Consider the following 18,470-nt stretch of genomic DNA (forward strand, 5'->3'; position numbering starts at 1 on the left):
AAAGACCCGGGTTCGATTCCCGACATGGGTACAATGTGTGAAGCCCATTTCTGGTGTCCCCCGCCGTGATATTGCTGGAATATTGCTAAAAGCGGCGTAAAACCATACTCACTCACTCTTACTCTGTCCCACGTCCATTGGTTAAACTGTCTGACGTATTTCGCTGTCATACTTTCATTGTTTAAACTGTCTGACGTGTTTCGCTGTCATACTTTCATTGTTTAAACTGTCTGACATGTTTCGCTGTCATACTTTCATTGGTTAAACTGCCTGACGTGTTAATCTGTCACACGTCCATTGGTTAAACTGTCTAACGTGTTTAGCTGTCATACGTCCGTTGGTTAAACTGTCAAACGTGTTAAGCTGTCACACGTCCATTATTCAAACTGTCTAACGTGTTTAGCTGTCATACGTTCATTGGTTAAATTGTCTAACGTGTTTAGCTGTCACACGTCCATTGGTTAAACTGTCTAACGTGTTTAGCTGTCACACGTCAATTGGTTAAACTGTCTAACGTGTTAAGCTGTCACGCGTCCATTGGTTAAACTGTCTTACGTGTTCCTTTTGTCGATTTTGCTCTGGACATTTTAAAATCTGCTTGACTGTGTCCTAATCTTCAAATGTAACAGGTTTGCTATGCATGTAATACTGTTCAGCACAGTTAAGTGTCGTGCCATGGATATGAAGGAAAGTAGGATAGTGTTGACTGCATGAAGAAAACTTGGAAAGCGGTACGAACCTATCTGTTATCAGTGTTGATACGTTCACGCACATAAACGTTTCAACAACATGTCTGTGTGATCAAAGGCAGTTGAATGGAACTACAAGAGGATGTGTATTCGCCATGTCTGGAAAAATAACAAGGTCTAAATTTATTGGCCCTTTCCATAGCCAGCAATGAACATAGGTGTTCCCCCATTGAACACATCTGGGACATGATATGGAGATGTGTGCGTCTGGTCATAGGCCGCTGACCACGTGCACGTTGACAGAACTTGGCTAGGCACTGCAGGAGGAGTGGGACAGACATACCTGTCTTACCTCTATCGTCCTTCAAGATCACAACATCTACTGTCACACTTCACTCGATATTGTCGGACCCGATATTATCACTGGCAGTCTTACAGTAGGTCTTCAGCAAACCACGCATGCCGTAAAAGGAGACTATGCTTGGTGTAAGAGGCGACTAACGGGATCGGATGTTCAGGCTCGCTGGCTTGGTTGATGCATGTAATCGTATCCCAATTGCGTGGGTCGATGCTCATGATGTCAATCACTGTATTGTCTGGTCCAGACTTGATTATTTACAGACCGCCGTTAAATGGCTGAAATATTGCTGAGGGCGACGTTAAACAAACAAACAAACAAACAAACATTGTGCAATGACAAATACTACCACACACGTAGATATATATATTAGCAAAGTGGTGGTGTTTACGTGCAGTATTGATCATAGTCTAAATAGACCCGTGAAGATCCAGCTTAGAATAGGTCTTCAGCAACCCATGCTTGCCGTAATAGGCGACTATGCTTGTCGTAAGAGGCGACTAACAGGATCGGGTGGGCAGGCTCGCTGACTTGGTTGGGCGTGTCATCGTATTCCAATTGCGTGCATCTATGCCCATGATTTCAGTCACTGGATTGTCAGGTCCAGACTCGATTTTTTACGGACCGCCGTCATATAGATGGACTATTGATGAGTGCGGCGTTAAACAACAAACAAACAAACATAGTGTAAATAATTCCTGTGATTAAACAGAGTTTCAGTGACACACGTGATTTTCATATCGATTGTCCATATATTCAATCTTCAGCAATCAATGCTGGTCGCAAAAGGCGACTAACGGGACCAGGTGGCCAGGATAACTGACTAAGCTGATGCATGGCATCGTATCCAAATTGTGTAGATCATTGCATATGATGTCAGTCATGGATTGTCCGGGCCAGAATTTATTTTTTACAGACTGCCGCAAACATGGCTGGAATATTGCTGAATGCGATGTTAAACAACTCACAAAGAAACAAATGTAAAATAGACAGGAACGCGACCAGCTAGCTCGCTCCCTGTCCGAGTTTTTTCTTCACCCATTTGTAATGTTGAGTGTCAAGAATTCATTGGAATTCATTTTAGGAAGCATCTCACGATTTCTTCATTTAATAGGCTTCATAATAACGTCATGTGCAAATACTGTCTCGACTTTGATTTTCAGATTTGTGCAAGTCATCTAACTACGTGCACGGGGTATCAGTTACATAGTTGACACTTGGTAAACATGCTTTCGGGCAGACTGTTGTCATTAGTTTATGCGTGCTCGTTGACATGTACGTTAGTCATGCAATGCACGCATGCCCCATCGGAGATTATTTCGTTTGACATCATAAAGTCAAATCAATCGTTATAAGACCCGTGAAGATCCGGGGTAGAATAGCTCTTCAGCAACCCATGCTTGCTGTTAAAGGCGACTATACTTGTCGTAAGAGGCGACTAACGGGATCTGGTGGTCAGACTCGCTTGACTTGGTTGAAGCATGTCATCGATCCAAATTGCATGGATCGATGCTCATGATGTCAATCACTGGATTGAGTATGCGATATTCAGCACAATATGTTCGAAGTAAGCTGCACCATGTTAAATAAGCTGCAACATTTTAAACGACTGAAACATTTTAAATAAACTGAAACTTTTTAAATAGCCTGAAACACTGTTAATGTTTTGCTTACACTTTACCTTTCAAATTACTCGTTTGGATTCGAAAGTTGAAACGATTTTGTAGTGTCGACGTCGAATCAACATCCTATATCAATGATGAATTTTGGTTGGTAATTGTTTGAATACTGGTTCCATGGCTAAATACAGCCCAGGTAAAATGGACTCCGAAACTGCAATGTACCAGGGAGCTCAGGCGGGGGTCTAGGGTGATATCGTGTCAGGAGCATGCCATTTTTTCCACGTAACAGACCCGTACAACACATGGTTTGATAAGGGTGAAATCCTGTACTTGGTGCGAATGTTTGTTTTATTCGTCATTACTCGGGCGTTCATGGTGTACTATCTGGGGTCATAATGCCCTGATAAAGCGAACTGTCCTTGCAGTATAAAATATATTAATCTATGTCCATATGAATTCCTTTGGTTCCGAAAACGTATTTAATGCATATATTTTCTATTAAGTAGCACAAATAAACGCAAACATACACTTACACACAAGTAAAAACACGAACACATAAATACACAAAAAGCCACATTAAAAAGAAACCACAAATACTCAAGGACAACAATCACATGCACAAACACACCTGCACAAACAAGCATAACAAACACACAAAACTTCCATTCTCAATTAAAGCTTGTGTGTGATACTTAACCTCTAGTCTGTCGCGCGGGGGACGTGCTGATCGACAATTTTAAAGACATGTATTGTTGGGTTTTGGGGAAGTTACATCTCAGTTACCGTTCCAGGATCCCCGTCGTCGAGGTGTAAAGACATGCTATCAACCAAGTCGCCGAGGCGGCCCCGTCATATAGCTGCATCATTGCCGAGTGCAACATCGCAGAGATATCTGCAGGTGCTCACTTATGAAGGATAACAAAGTGGCAAGATTTTGCCAAGTCACGATGATGATTCACGTTACATAGGTTACGCAACAGAGTGTTATCTACTACCCTTGGTCACCAGTGCAGGCAAGTGTGTACACGCGTTTACACTGCTGCATACAACTTCGCCGGTGCAAGCTGCAGAGACATATCTAATTTACTCGCCGCCGTGGAAGGAATAACATTCAGGAACTAAATTGTAATTCATACACACAGACTTGCTGCATCAGTGGGCTTCCTGTTACAATGGCACTGGGAGGAAAAGTTGCTATCATTACAGGTGAGATTTTTCATTGTTAGCTCACCGGTTCCGCTTTAAGCGACTTCTTATCGGGAACTAAGAGATAGACACATTACTGCCTAGAAGTTTATTCCCCTTACACGCATGTGCACTCGTTGGTCACTTCTGTGGAACCCGTCCGCCACGCGTGCGATGCCCGTGTACGGTTCACTCCCAAAACTTCTACATGCCAAAACTTCTACATGCCAAAACATCTACAGAGAGTTGTCATGGCTGATTGAGTTTACCTGTTGTTATAATGGTATAGTTCTCCTGTAATTAAGAAGACTCATTAGCTTCTTTACGATGTTGTTTTAGAAAGGCAAGGAAGGGTACTTTGGGAAGATTAAATAGTTACAGATATACCTAATGAAAACAACTTATTTGGAGATAAAGAAGATTATAATAAAAAGACCCGTCACTTACAATGCAATTAACTGGTTAAGGAAATCACAATTATACACTGTTAAAGATCAAAATGTTTCATGTGTATGTAGGAAAAGCAACTTACAAGTTGTCGGGCTGAGAGAAGTTTGAACCTTAAATTGGGTTTACTCAATTTATTGTGGATTAACACTATAGTATATAACTAGAGTCCATCATGATGACAATTGAGTTCGTGTCGTCATATCTAAATAGAATGTTGGAGTATTCACATGTGCATTGGCTTCCCGGAGAAGATTCACACACCCCCTGAGGCGAAATAATCTCTCTTCAAACCAACACACTCAACTCGACGTCTACTACCAGCTTTAGATTCACTGATCTACCTGGCATTCAACCTACCAACAAAGGGATTCGGACATTCGAACACCCAAGCCGGTCGGCTGGCCGCCATTACTCAAGCCTTCACCCCCCGAGCGCTACCCCCAGGACATGCCATTTGGCCTAGATAAGTCTCCCTACCTTATCCCTTATCCCCTGTAAATACGTTATTTCTATTGATATCAATCCCATTTTTTTGTGTCACCTTTTCATGTATTATTGCCACCATTCCATGCAATGTAAATATTTGTACATAGTTGTTTATTGTCTCATCATTACAATTGTATATCCAATCCTCCCCCTCCTACCATCATGGACCCGTCCTATTCCCCAAATATGGAAATCACTTCCCCCCTACTCTCAACTTCCATATTCTCCACCCCGGACCCCAAAGAATTTCCCGGGCTACCTAAATCTCACAACCTTAACATCATCCCGCCCAACTTCGGCCTTGATTTTGAAATTATCTCCCCCTCTTGACCCGCTACACACACTCTTCCATTCCCAATCCGAACTCACAAAACTTGAAAAAACAAAACTAGCACTTACACATATCAAATCGGGCTGGCCTACACATACACACATCTACACTGACGCCTCACAAAACAATAATCATGTCTCAGGCATAGGCATACACATAGACCACTTTAAAATCATCGCTCCAGATAAACTTCCACACATCCAAAGCAGAAGTCAAAACCCTATTAAAAAAACCCATCAGCTCTGCTAACTACACCCAACTTTTACAACTATCAAATTCCCCGTGGATTAAAACACTTTACTCAAAGCCCAACACAAAAAGTCGCAACTATAGCCCGTACCCACAAATGGACAAAATCATTACCAGAATTATAAGTGGCACGTACAACCTTAATCACAATCTATTCAGACAAAATAGACACCCGGACGGTAATTGCGCTCACTGCAACACACGTGCACCCGAGGACCTAAATCATATAATAAACAAATGTCCCATATATGCATCCCAACGCACCCAACTATATAACTCCATCCCCCCGTCCCTCCACACAAACATAAACAAACTCTTCTCCCCCCTTAACACCCAACCCATATTTGATGCCAGTGCCACCTTTATCACAAACAGTCAACTTACTTACTTACTTACTTACTTACTTACGTTTGGGGATTTTACGTGCGCTTTCCGACTGGAGTGTATTTCGCACACGGGCCCGGCCGGGACATTTAGCGTGGGTTAGAAGGGAAAACAAAGGTATTGCAACCAGAGGGGGGATTTAGTGGTTGCTTATATAAATTTTGGAGATTTCGAAATTTGGAATACATGCCAAGGGGTGAGGTAGTGTACTAAGGGAGTGTGTTGGTGTGTGTTTGTTGGTTTATGTGGTGTGGTTGAGTGATGTTAGATGCGAGTCATTAGATTGGTTTTAGTTAAGTATAGGCCTAGTGCTTTAAATTTTTCTATATTGTTATGTGGATTTAGGATTGCTTCTAGGGTAAGAGTTTTATCTAGCTTTAGGTTTGTTTGGAGTGTTGCTCGGTGGGTTTGGTAGTGCGTGCAGTATAAGAGTGCATGTTCTATTGTTTCCAGGTGTGGGCAGTGTGGGCATTTACCGGTTGCGTGTTTTTTAATTTTTAAGAGTTGACTGTTTAGTTTGGTGTGGCCTGTTTGGAGTTTGGTGATTATTCTATCAATTTTTTTGGATGGGTGGAGGATTTTAGGTTTGGTTAGGTTTTTTTTGAGGATTTTGATTATCTGAGTGTTGTTTTTTTTATATATGTTGTGCCATTTTTGGGTGATTTTACGTTTGTTAATACTTTTGATTTCTGCTTTAGATATTGGTAGTTTTAGACTTATTTCAGGGATTTTTAGGGATTTTTTGGCGGCTTGGTCGGCGTTTTCATTTCCATATATTCCTACGTGGGCTGGGATCCAGATAAATGCTATTTGTTTGCCTGCCTCTGTTAGATTATTTGCGCTTTTGAGTATTTGGTTTATGAGTTTAGGGCGGTTTTTGGTGTTTTTATTTTGGAGGGCCTGTAGTCCACTTAGTGAGTCTGTGAGTATTAGGATTTTTTTTTGTTTTTTAGCTTGTTGGTTATGGAGGGCGGATGCTATGCCCATTAACTCTGCAGTGAAGATGGATTGGTTGTTTGGGAGTCGAAACGATTGTGTGTTCCAATTTGGTTGTGCTATGTGGACTCCGAAACCTGTGCGATTTGTGATCGGATCGGAAGATCCGTCTGTGTAGATGTGGCACCAATTTGTCCAGTTTTCGTGAATGTAAGCTAGTGTGGTGGATTTAGCTATGTTTGGATCGGTTTGTTTATTTATTGAATTTGCCAGAGATGTGTCTATTTTGGGGATTTTAAGTTTTGGAGTAAATGTGTTTGATGGTTTGCAGTTTTGTTTGAGGTTATCTATGTTGTTTTCGTTTAGGTAGTTGAGTATTCGTTGAGATATTGGAGTAAGTAAGGGTGCTTCCTAGTTAGAGCCTGATTTTGAGGGCGGATATTTTCGTTTAGGAGGTTTTGGATAGGGGGGTTTGATTGGGACGCGGCCCAAAAGTTGAGGGTTAAGTGTTGCCTACGTAGGTTTAGTGGCATTTCTCCTGTTAAGGCCTGAAGTGAAGTGAGAGAGGTGCCATGTTGGGAACGAGTGACTATTTTGAGAGCTTGGTATTGGATTGTGTCTAGTTTTTTGGTTAGGTTATTGCTAAGCGTATCATAGATCGCACATCCGTAGTCTAATTTAGACCTAATTAGTGAGGTGTAGAGAGAGAGTAGAGTATCTTTGGAGGCCCCCCAGTTGGAGCCAGTGAGGCATCTTAGTGCGTTTAGATCTTTGCTGCATTTGGTAGTTAGGTTTTTAACGTGGGCCTCCCATGTTAGGTGTTCGTCGAAGATTAGCCCTAGGAATTTAGTTTGTTTTTGGAACATAATTGGTTTATTGTTTAGTTTAAGATTTGGGGTGGCGTGTTTCATTTTTTGGTGTTTGAAGACTATTCCTGTAGTTTTCTCAGAGTTTAGGGAGAAGCCCCACTTGTCTGCCCATTGCTGTATTTTATTTAGGGATTTTTGGAGTAGGTTTTGGGAGGTTGACATACTTTTTGAGCGGATCCAGAGGGCGAATTTGGATGTTTTAATTTTAGGGGATAGGCCCTCGAAGAGGTCATTGATCATTATATTAAAGAGTGTTGGGCTGAGAATGCTGCCCTGGGGAGTGCCGTTTTCTAGGGGACACTGGTCCGATAGAACCTGGTCTATACCCACTGTGATTTTCCGGTTATTTAGGAAGTCCTGTATGTAGTTTACAATTTGTCCTTTTAGTCCTATTTTTTGAGTTTTTGAATTAGCCCGTTGTGCCAAACCATGTCGAATGCTTTTGAGAAGTCCAAGAAAATGCCTGTAGTATATTGTTTGTTGAGTTGTCCTGTTTTGATCTCCTGTTCTAGCCGGGCGAGATTGTCTAGAGTTGAGCGGCCAGGAGTGAACCCGCTTTGGTCTGTATTTATGATGTTGTTTAGAGTTAGGTAGTGTTGAAGTCTATTTTTGGTCATAGATTCCATTACTTTACATAAGTTTGAGGTCAGAGATATTGGCCTATAAGAGTTAGCTTGGTTTGTAGGTTTGTCGGGTTTAGGGATAGGGATAACTAGAGCCTGTTTCCAAGGGGTTGGTACCTGGCCGTTTAGGTAGATTAGATTATAGAGTTTGAGTAGTGATTGGAGTAATCTGGGAGGGAGTTTTTTGATTATTTGGTAGGATGTTAGGTCTAGTCCTGGGGCTGTTCCCTTTTTTTCTGTTTTGGAGTACGTAGTTTAATTCTTCTATTGTGAAGGGTTGATTTATTTCTAGGTTGTCGTTATTTAATTCTTTGGTAGGTTTGGATTCTGTTTTGAGTTTTAGTTGGAATTTATCGCTGAAGTTTTTGTTGCTGCTGATGGTCGAGAAGTGATTTGCTAGGTTATTTGCTTTTTCGCTGGGGTTGGTTGAGTTGTTTATATTAGGGTATTTTTTGTGTCGTTTTAGGCCTCTAATGGCATGAATTTTGCGCCAGACCGTCCTGGCATCTGTGCGGTTATTTAATCCCTCGCAATTTTTTTTCCAGTCCCTGGTTTTGGCTATTTTAACTAGGTTTTGGACCTCATGGTTTAGTTTGTGGGCAATAGGTATGTAGTTATGGTCGCGTTTGGCTTTATTGAAGGCTGTTTTACGTTTTCGTCTGGTTTGTTCTATTTCCTCGTTCCACCAGGGTACTGAGGGTTTGCCTGATTTATTTGCCCTTCTAAAGGGTATTGAGTTTTTAGCTGCGGTGATTATGTATTCTGTTAGGTTTTTACAGTAGGTTTCTGGGTCATTATGTTCTATCTCGTTTAGATTGGCTTGGTTGCAGATATTTTGGAATTTATCCCAGTTAGCCTGGTTATAATTAAATTTAGGTTCTGAGTTCTGGGGTTGGTCGGGGACGTTAGTGTTTCCTATGGTTATGTTTATTGGGAAGTGGTCACTTCCTAGTGGGGCGTCGTGAACTTCCCATTGAGTGCTTTGGGCTAAGTCTAATGTACAAATAGTTAGGTCGATAGCCGACATGTCCCTATTGGTTTTGTCATATCTAGTAGGTTGGTTGTTATTTAGTAATACTAAATCGTTGGCTTCTATCCATTCAGAGATTAATTTACCGCGGTTATCTATTTTGTCCCCCGTGCCCCAGGAGGGGTGGTGGGCGTTAAGATCTTCTAGGAAAATAGTTGATTTTTTGCCTATTTGTTGAAGTATGTTTAGATCCTCTGATTGGATTTTTTGTTGTTGCCAGTGGTAGATATTTATGATGTTTATTTTGTTGTTGTTTAGGGTGATTTGAATACCATTGGTTTCTAGGTTTGGGGTGTTTATTTTGATCTCTTCATAGTTTATGTCTTCTCTAATTAGTATGGCTAATCCTCCTGATGCTCTAGTGGTTTTACATTTAGGACGATCTGTTCTGACTATGTTATAGTTGGCTAGGTTAAATTTGGATTTATTTGAGAATTTAGTTTCTTGGATGCATGCTACATGCGGTCCTTTGTTTAACTTAAATTTTGCCTTTAGTTCGTGGCTGTGCGAGTTAAGCCCGTCAGCATTCCACTGAAAAATATTTAGTCCTGCCATTATTTGGGTTTTTAGCGTTTGGAGATTGGTTGATTTATGGGGTTATTTTATAAATCTGAGATAATTAGTTGGTATCCTGCATTGAAGTCTCTATAGTTTTGAGTGGTGAATTTGAGTTTGTAAGCTATTTTGTGCAGGTTTTTAGTGCTTGCCTCTGGTTTAATTTGTTTTAGCATGTAGGCTAGAAGGAGAGTTACGCTATTTAGCATAGTTTTAGGGAGAATTTGGGGTTTACGTTTTACTTTTTTGGTTCTTTTAGGGGCTGAGCGAGTTATTTCGTTTATGTCTTCCTCTGTTTCTACTTCGTAATCATCTGAGTTTTCTTCGTTTAGTTCCTCACTCTCCATGGGGGTTGGTGGCGTGTCTGGTAGTGTATGCGAGAGCGTGCTGGGCATGTCTGTGTTTTGGCTGCTGATTGGATTTTCAGGTTTTGCCTGCTCGGTTGTGGTTGTTGTTGCCCTGGTGGCTGTAGGCTGAGTGGTGGAAGGTTGGGTGGTGACGGGAGGTATGCGGTTTGTTTTGCGTGTAGGTGTGGATGTTGTGAGAGGGTTGGGTGTGGTGAAGGTTTGGGGGTGGTGTGGGTAGTGGGTGTGGGTGGTGATTGTAGGGTGTACTTCCTGGAGGATATTATCCCATGCGGATTTTAGATGTCGGGGGGTGTTTGGTTGCGGTGTGGGTAGGAGTGGTTGTTTCGTATGCTGTGATAGTTTTCTTGTTTGGTGTTTGGCCGTATCTATATTAATGTGTCTGTTGGCCTGTTGTGTGAGAGTGTGCCTTTGTGGGCATTTGTTAGAGAGTGAGGAGTGGTTGGTTGTTTTACAGTGTATGCACCAGGAAGCGCAAGTCCCTGGGCATTCTGTTTGGGCGCATGTCCTGCATTTGTTTTTTTTTTGAATTTACATCCGTTAGCTGTATGGTTGTATTGAAGGCAGTTAGAGCATTGTTTAACCTGTTTAATATAGGGTTTTACTTCTAGTTTTGTTGATGCGCCGAAAGAGATGAATTTTGGGGCTTCAGGGTATTTAGCCGTTTTTTGAAAGTTGACAATAACGATAGGGGTGTTTGAGGTCTTTCCGTTTCTATTTGAAGTTATCCTCCTAGTGCTAGTGATTTTGGGTTGAGGGAAGGTGTCTGTGTTATCGTTAGCTTCGTTTGCCTACATTATTAAGTCATCTTCTGTTTCCCTAGGGTTAACCCTAATTACGCCTCTGGTGTAGAGCTGCCAGTTTGGAGTTTGATGTGTGACTGTAAATTGGAAGATTTGCGTTATCTTTTTGGCTGCGTTTAGAGATTGTAGGTCGGGGAAGATTATTTGGAATCCTTTATTTACTTCTTTGATTTTGTCGAAATGGATTTTTTGTTTTTTAAACCAAATGCCTACTTTATTAGCTGTGAGAACTTTATTTAGGGTGTTTATGGGGCCGGCGGCGCAAAAGTACAGAGCGAAGGTGATTATGGCTGCTGGGAAGGTGGGTGATGCGGGTGTAGTGTTGGAAGTGTCCAGCTTCCGTTTCTTAGGGTTCAACAGTCAACTAACAGATCGCTTCTAAATACTACCCACAGTAAACCCACCCAGGTATAACTCTCCAAACCCCACCACAGCTAAACAGGATCGAGATCCAAATTCTCCAACCCTTCACTTCTCCGACGTCCGCGCCCTAAACCAAGCTAACCTACTCATCGGCCAGTAATACATACCCAACTCCCATCATAGCAAACCGGATCGAGATCCAAATTCCTTATGTAGTCCACTTCTCCGACGTCTGCGCCCTCAGCTCGCCAACCATAACATCCACCCAAAACGTTAGCCACACAGCCCACGGCCGCCGACACTCCAAGCCCACTTACCACGCTACAACACACGAATAGCCAAAGCGTCTTACCCCCAGCCCCAGCTGCCCTTACCCCCCCCCCCCCCCCCCCCCCCCCCCCCACACGCACACACACTCTTTACACCCAGTAACGGTTCCCCCTTTTTTCTTTTCTTTTTCTATCTCTTAGTATTACTAAATAGCAGCTTAACTACTGTTCTCGTCTCATATGCTTTACACACTAGGATACTCTACAACATTAGTCTACCATCAATTCCTCGCCCACCCCCATCTGAGGTTATTTCCCCCTCCCCTCTTACAGTTTTTTGGGAATGGTGATTATCTTATCATTATACTATTTATTATCTCTTCCCCACCTTCCCCGTCCGCGAAATGCAGTAGATGCGAAGCGGACGTTAAACCCTTTAAACCCGCCGCCGCCGCCGATGACAATTTATCACTATGGCTGGTATCAGGAAAGTGGAGTATGTCATGTCACAGAAGGGTACTGTGCAGGTATTCCTAGATGGCTATCGTTATGACAAGAATGTTGTCAGACAGACATGCATTCACTGGAAGTGCGTAGACTCCACTTGTAAGGGCAGATGCACCACTGTAGGTGACTTCATCAGAAATGTCTCTGATCACACTCATCCACCTGAAGACAGCAGTAGAGTAAGATTCATCAGTACCATGAGGAAGAGGGCCAGAGAAGAAACCACGTCGATGCGTACCCTGTACAACGATGAGGTAGCTACAGAAGACCAGCCACAGCTGCTGCCATCGTTCCCATCCATGAGCAGTGCCCTGTACCGACACAGGCGGAAGAACATCCCAGCACTCCCACAGACAAGAGCTGAAGTCCAACTTGAAGGATACTGGACTGAAACAACAGACAGCCGCCTATTCCTGCTTTTCACTGATGGAGATGCAAACAAGATTGTTGTATTTTCTACCCATGACCAACTCCAAGCTTTGCAGTCTGCAGACACTGTATACATGGACGGAACATTTACATCTTGCCCAGATCTGTGGAACCAGGTATACATGATACATGCAAGAAGTGGTTCCTGTATGTACCCACTTGTCTTCGCCCTCCTGCCTGACAGACAGACCACAACTTACACCAGACTGTTCAGCCGACTCAAAACAGAAGTCCAACAGAGATTCAACCGTCCCCTCGCTCCTGCCACTGTCCAGACGGATTTTGAGAAGGCTGCCATTCGTGCCGTCAACACAGAGTTCCCGAATGCCGACGTCAAAGGTTGTTTTTTTCATTATTGTCAGGCGATCTGGCGGAAGACACAGGATCTTGGATTAGCAGTACAGTACAAGGAAGATCCTGCAGTACAACAATGGATCAGAAGAGCTGCTGGACTTGCCCTCCTGCCCTTGCTTGATGTCCAGGACACCTGGTTTGATGCTATGCAGGCAACTCCACCAGTTCCGAGAGCTGAAGACTTCAATGACTATTTGGTCATCAACTGGGTTGACGATGATGCTCGGTTTCCAATACCTTTGTGGAATCACCACCAGACAGCCGGCCCTCGCACCAACAACAACCTTGAGGGATTTCACGATCGTCTTAACAGATCCTTACCCCACCGCCACCCGAATATCTACCGATTTGTAGAAGTGATTAAGAAGACTGAGTGTGCAGACAGGACAAAAATCGCACAGTTAGACTTTGGTGCCTCCCCACCCAGCAGGAAGCGAGTTTATAGAGAGACTGAAAATCGCCTGAGACGTCTTAAGGACATGTTGACTCAAGGACAGAAAACCCCTATCGAGTTCCTTGATGCTGTTAGTCATCTTCTCAAACTTGGTTAAGAGACTTGAAATATGGTAATTTTAGTGCTGTATGTGACAGAGTGAGGCCAGTTGTCACATTAAATTAGTGTGTGTACTATTTATTTATACCAGCGCTTACATTGAATTAGTAAGTAGTCTAGTGCAAAAAGTGTGTGTACTATTTATTTATACCAGTGCTATATGAGTAAATTGTCTTCATTGTCTTCAAATTGTTTTGTTTTGTTGTATGTTGTACACTTCATTAATTGGACTGTTCCAATCAATGTCCAACAGGTAATAGCCAGGAGATAAGCGGTGCAGTGGACCATGAACTTTGTTGTTTTAAGCTGTAGAAGTTTTGGGAGGACACCCCTTGTGCAACGCGTGACACTCTCATTACAGGGGGAACAAACTTTTGACCAAAGGAGATGTTAAGATGAACTTGGAGGTGGTAACAAGGAGATGTTTTTTTTTATTTCCTGACGAAAAATGTTAATACACATTTTATTATATGTACTTGCTGATGTCTCATTTTTAGATGTGACTTTGTTAAAAAATATGAGTACACTTGTGGCTTCTACATGATGTTTTGCGATGGTGTTAAGAGAATACATGATCCTGTTAAATGTTATTGCTATTCACATGCATTTTTGTGATTTGACATTAAACGTCTGTAGTACGACTTTCAGTGATCATATTTATGAGGTTTGGTGGAGCATTGTTTAAATTGGACCCTAATCACTTTCTGATGGTTGGGTCAGTAATGGTTTACTTGTCATATCTTTTAGAGTATTTGTCAATTGTGTTGAGCTTACAAGCACTAATTGCAATTTTTGGTGACATGTCTCATTAAAACATGAAGTCTCATTTAAAACATTAAGTAAGTACGACAGTATATAATAATATTCCAATCGCATTAGAATACAATGATAACAAGATAACCCTAAAGCCAGTTTTCCACATTCATAGCCAGGAGGAAAACTGATTAAACAAAGGGAAGAGGCTTGCCCTTACTTATATGTAGAGACATCATCTGAATTTGGCTATATATAAATGTTACGATACTGTACCTATCTTCACGCATTATTAAAACATCGGCATATAGTTCACGGAGACGAAGGCTAGAGATACAATACGATATTCGATTTTTAGATGTTAAAGTTCATTATTTGATAATATATTCAGTTATTCATATTTAAATACCGATTCGCTATATTAATAAACATTTCATGATAAAAAATCGAATTTGTGATATAAATTCATTCTTTGATATCCATAAATGAATTATTGATATCAAATAAGGTATAAATAGTAAAAAGGCGCCCTATATATTGTTCTTTGTGGATTGTTTTAAGTAACGCTATTCCACTACGGTTATAGTGTTAATTGCTAGTCTTTTTTCTGCACCATCATTTCTTTCATCTTATGAAAAACTGTTTAAAAAATAGCAACTTATTATAAACCTTACTTACTTACTTACCCGACCTGCGTTTATGTATCTCTCTGTCATTATTATCGGTAACATGTGTCTAGTTTTAAGTATATATACTTATGCCATACATGTACTGATTAGGAATAACATCATCGTAAGATATATGTTCTCCATATACATGCAGCACAACGGTACTTTGATTCTATAGCTCAGAAAATCGTTACCCCGAATTACTGTGTAACGGTTCACACCTTGTTCTCAGACGTGTCATTCAGACCAAAAAGTCAGTTTTCAAAATCTCACCGGTTATAAAGATTTGATACATGCCGACTGACACTCTTGATGGGTCAGTGATTAAGACACACGCTTCCTATTCAGTTTGTACGTATAATTACATGACTGTGTGTATGCATGGTATGTATGGCTGTATGTATGATTAAATGTATGGAAATTATGTGTGTCCGTGCGTGGGTGTAAATATATGTAAGCCTAGATTACAAAATAAATGCTTCGGTCGTTTGAAGCCAGAAGTCAGAGGTATTCCCGGCAAAGAAGCCTACTCTCGCAGTTAGTCACTAGAGCTGAAACTTCTCTCGCAGATTTTTTTTTAAAATAAGGCGAGTTGAGCCGAGTAAGCTTAGGGATTATCGGCTGTTGTGTGAAAACAATGCTTCAGAAAGATAGACGTCCTGTCCCTGTGAACAAACCTACAGATTACGGATAAGAACGCCTAAACAGAGGCGTTCTTGATAACGTTTGATTACTTTTGCTGGAGAATATGTTTCTTGTACAAGCGTTATAAAACATGGGAATCAAAATATATGAATGTTGAAGCTAGACTTCACTTTAGTTTTCCTTGATTTAGCAGGCCAATCATACTGAAAAAAACAGTCTAATTGTTTATATTACTATATCCTGCTGTGCTTTACATCTAACAAAGCCATACAGTACTATTATATTAGGCCTTAATCTTTTCTTTATTTAAAACCTTCTCCCTCTGTAACACAATTCATATGTTCTAGTATCATATGCAATATATCCGTATTTACAGATATACATCATTCATAATTTATAGTCAACATAAACTGACGTCCAAAAGAAACTTTACCACTCTTGCTCAAAAACAACAAAACATACATGCATGAAGTAAAGTGTATTGAGAAGATCAATATATCAACATAATCAACACTGAAAATGACAATCATACCGCGACCGAGAATGACGTCAGAGACCCCAAAGTTGGGTGTGGTTCAAAGCTCGAGCTTCCAGAATCATGGACAATAGGCAGAGTACATAAACAATCGCTCACGTTCAATAACAAGTCATTAGTAGCGTGTGTGACCACCAAATGCCTCAATACACGCCAAAACTCTTCGACGCACAGAAAAGTCAGTCGTCTGATGAGGTCACATGGGATTTGACGCCATTCGTCTTGGAGGGCCAAGATCAGTTCTTGCCGGTTGGCTGGAGTGAGTGAGTGAGTGAGTTAAGTTTTAAGTCACATCGGCAATATTTCAGCCATATCGTGACTATCAAAGGTTAAATATTATAAATACTTTGAAAGCGTATAAAAAACCTGCCAAAGATGAGCAGTAAAATAACTAGACTTATCACAGAGACATATTTAAAACTAGTATGGAATCATAAAATTGACATTACGACACATAACAATACATTATAAAAATAGGCTATGATCTCCAACAACTGAAGGTAGATCACCATACTGGGGACCATTGGGACTTACAGTACTTTTGCTACTTGCATGGACCCCAGCTGGATTTACATCCGGTTGGCTGGAGAGTGTGGTCGTTGTCGAACACGACGATCCATCAAGTCCCAGAGGTGTTCTATGGGGGACATGTCGGGTGAGCGTGCAGGCCACGACAGGACGTTGACGTTGTTGGCTGCGAGGAAGTTAGTGACAATTCTGGCTGTATGGGAACTAGCATTGTCATGCTGATAAATGACACCATGTGGCTGCTGTTGGAGAAATGGTAGGACAACTGGACGAAGAATGTTATCCATGTACCGCTGAGCTGTCAACGATGACCAGCGGTGTCCTCTTCTGTCCACAGATCGCTCCCCACACCATGACACTCCCTCAACCATATGGTACGACCTCCTGCACGCAACACGACGCCGTTCGTTCACTCCTTCGGCGGTAAACACGTTGTCTTCCATCAGCCCTAAACATACAGAATCAACCTTCGTTGAAGACAACCCTCTGTCAGTCAGGTCGTTGCCAACGTCGTACAGTCCGGACCCATCTCAATTGCAGACGACGATTTTGCGCTGTCAATAGCTGTCCTCTGTATGGTCTAAAAGGACTGATTCCACGAGCCCTGAGTCAGCGTGTCAGCGGTCCGCTCTGTCTGTCTGTAACGTTGCATCAAGTTGGTAAGGGCAACACGGGAGCAACCGAAGGTTCGTGAATATGGGCGTGGGTGGCTCCTATCTGTACCATACCCAAGGCTCGTTCACATTGTTCGACTGTGAGTCGTGGCATTTCTTTTGTGTTTTTTATCACTGTGGATGTCTGACTTGCCGTTGCAATCGTTTTATACCCTTACCCGCACGTGCATTTGCAGTTGTCCGTGGTGCACGTGCTTTGCGCGTGTTATCTCGCAAACATGTAACAGACGATTAACATTTTCTGCATTCACTATTGTTGTATTTAGCTTATGTGTTTCAGATAGACTTCATCGAAAACAAATTTATACTTGGTCTGAAATTTATATTTTCAGTTGGTAAAGTTTCTTTTGGACGTCAGTTTACATACCTATAAATCTTTACTATACTCAATAACGTAATGTAATGTAATGTAATGTAATGTAATGTATTACGTTAAACATCTCCTGTACCTTGAGTGGATCAGACGATTTGTGAAGGCCCTAGGGATCCTCCTGCACACATCCAGAGCAGCTGTGCATGGTTCATCGGCAGTTGTAGGGACTGGGCGCAAATTGTGCAGACGCCTTTGAACCTCATCCCACAAGTGTTCGATGGGGTTCAGATCAGGGCTGAGGGCTGGCCACGGTAAAACACGGATATTGTGTTGTTGCAGAAAGGCCATGGTAGCTCTGGCAACATGGGGACGAGTGTTGTCCTGCTGGAAAATGTGTTGTTGATGTTGTGCAAAAAATGGAACAACGTGGGGTCTGATCACTTGGTCGATATACCGCTGAGAAGTGACGCTAGGTCCACCCCATGGATCCCTTTCCACAACGTTTCTGTCAGCGAAACGATCACCTCGACGCCGCCAAATTCTGACTCTTCCGTCTGCATGGGAGACACAAAAGCGACTTTCATTAGAGAAGACGATACGCCTCCACTCACGATGATGCCTATTGTGATGACCCTGTGCCCACAGAAGTCGTGCTTGTCGATGCCTTGGATGGAGAACAGGACGACGTGCTGGTCGGCGACATCTGAAGTTGTTGGAACGGAGAACGGCTAATGTGTCGACTATGTGTTCCTATGGTCTGTCGAGCACTTTCACTTGCAGTAAGGAACGGATGTCGCTGGTGTTGGCGGGTAATCTGCCGATCTTGTCGAGGTGTGGTGCATGATACCCACATATTCTTTGAAATGGTGCGTTTTGGCGATTCGTTTTTTATGTTGCGTTTTTACTCGGGGCTTCCAAAATGCAACTAAAAATATTGATAACAT

General features: G+C 42.0%; 2 protein-coding genes across 2 annotated transcripts in view; both read left to right on the forward strand.

Moving 5' to 3' along the window:
- Positions 1-3,659: 3,659 nt before the first annotated feature.
- Positions 3,660-18,470, forward strand: part of LOC139447402 (uncharacterized oxidoreductase MexAM1_META1p0182-like) — a 39,641-nt gene continuing 24,830 nt past the window's right edge. The window contains exon 1 of the mRNA XM_071228731.1: positions 3,660-3,875. Coding sequence (XP_071084832.1) covers positions 3,842-3,875 — 34 coding nt within the window. The 5' untranslated portion in view covers positions 3,660-3,841. The remainder of the gene's footprint in view (positions 3,876-18,470) is intronic.
- LOC139448388 (uncharacterized) lies at positions 12,041-13,441 on the forward strand. Its single transcript, XM_071229931.1, has 2 exons — positions 12,041-12,248; positions 13,038-13,441. Exons 1-2 carry the CDS (start codon positions 12,041-12,043, stop codon positions 13,406-13,408), a joined length of 579 nt encoding a protein of 192 aa, XP_071086032.1. The 3' UTR covers positions 13,409-13,441.

This window comes from Haliotis cracherodii, unplaced genomic scaffold (genome assembly GCF_022045235.1).
Source record: "Haliotis cracherodii isolate W230 unplaced genomic scaffold, xgHalCrac1.p SCAF_7, whole genome shotgun sequence".
NCBI classification, from domain to species: Eukaryota; Metazoa; Mollusca; class Gastropoda; order Lepetellida; family Haliotidae; genus Haliotis; species Haliotis cracherodii.

What these genes read in the sequence shown, in the direction of transcription:
- LOC139448388 (XM_071229931.1), top strand. Translation starts at nt 12,041, where the DNA reads ATGGCTGGTATCAGGAAAGTGGAGTATGTCATGTCACAGAAGGGTACT. An exon ending in TCATCCACCTGAAGACAGCA is followed by an intron (nt 12,249 to 13,037) that starts GTAGAGTAAGAT and finishes CGAGAGCTGAAG; the next exon opens with ACTTCAATGACTATTTGGTC.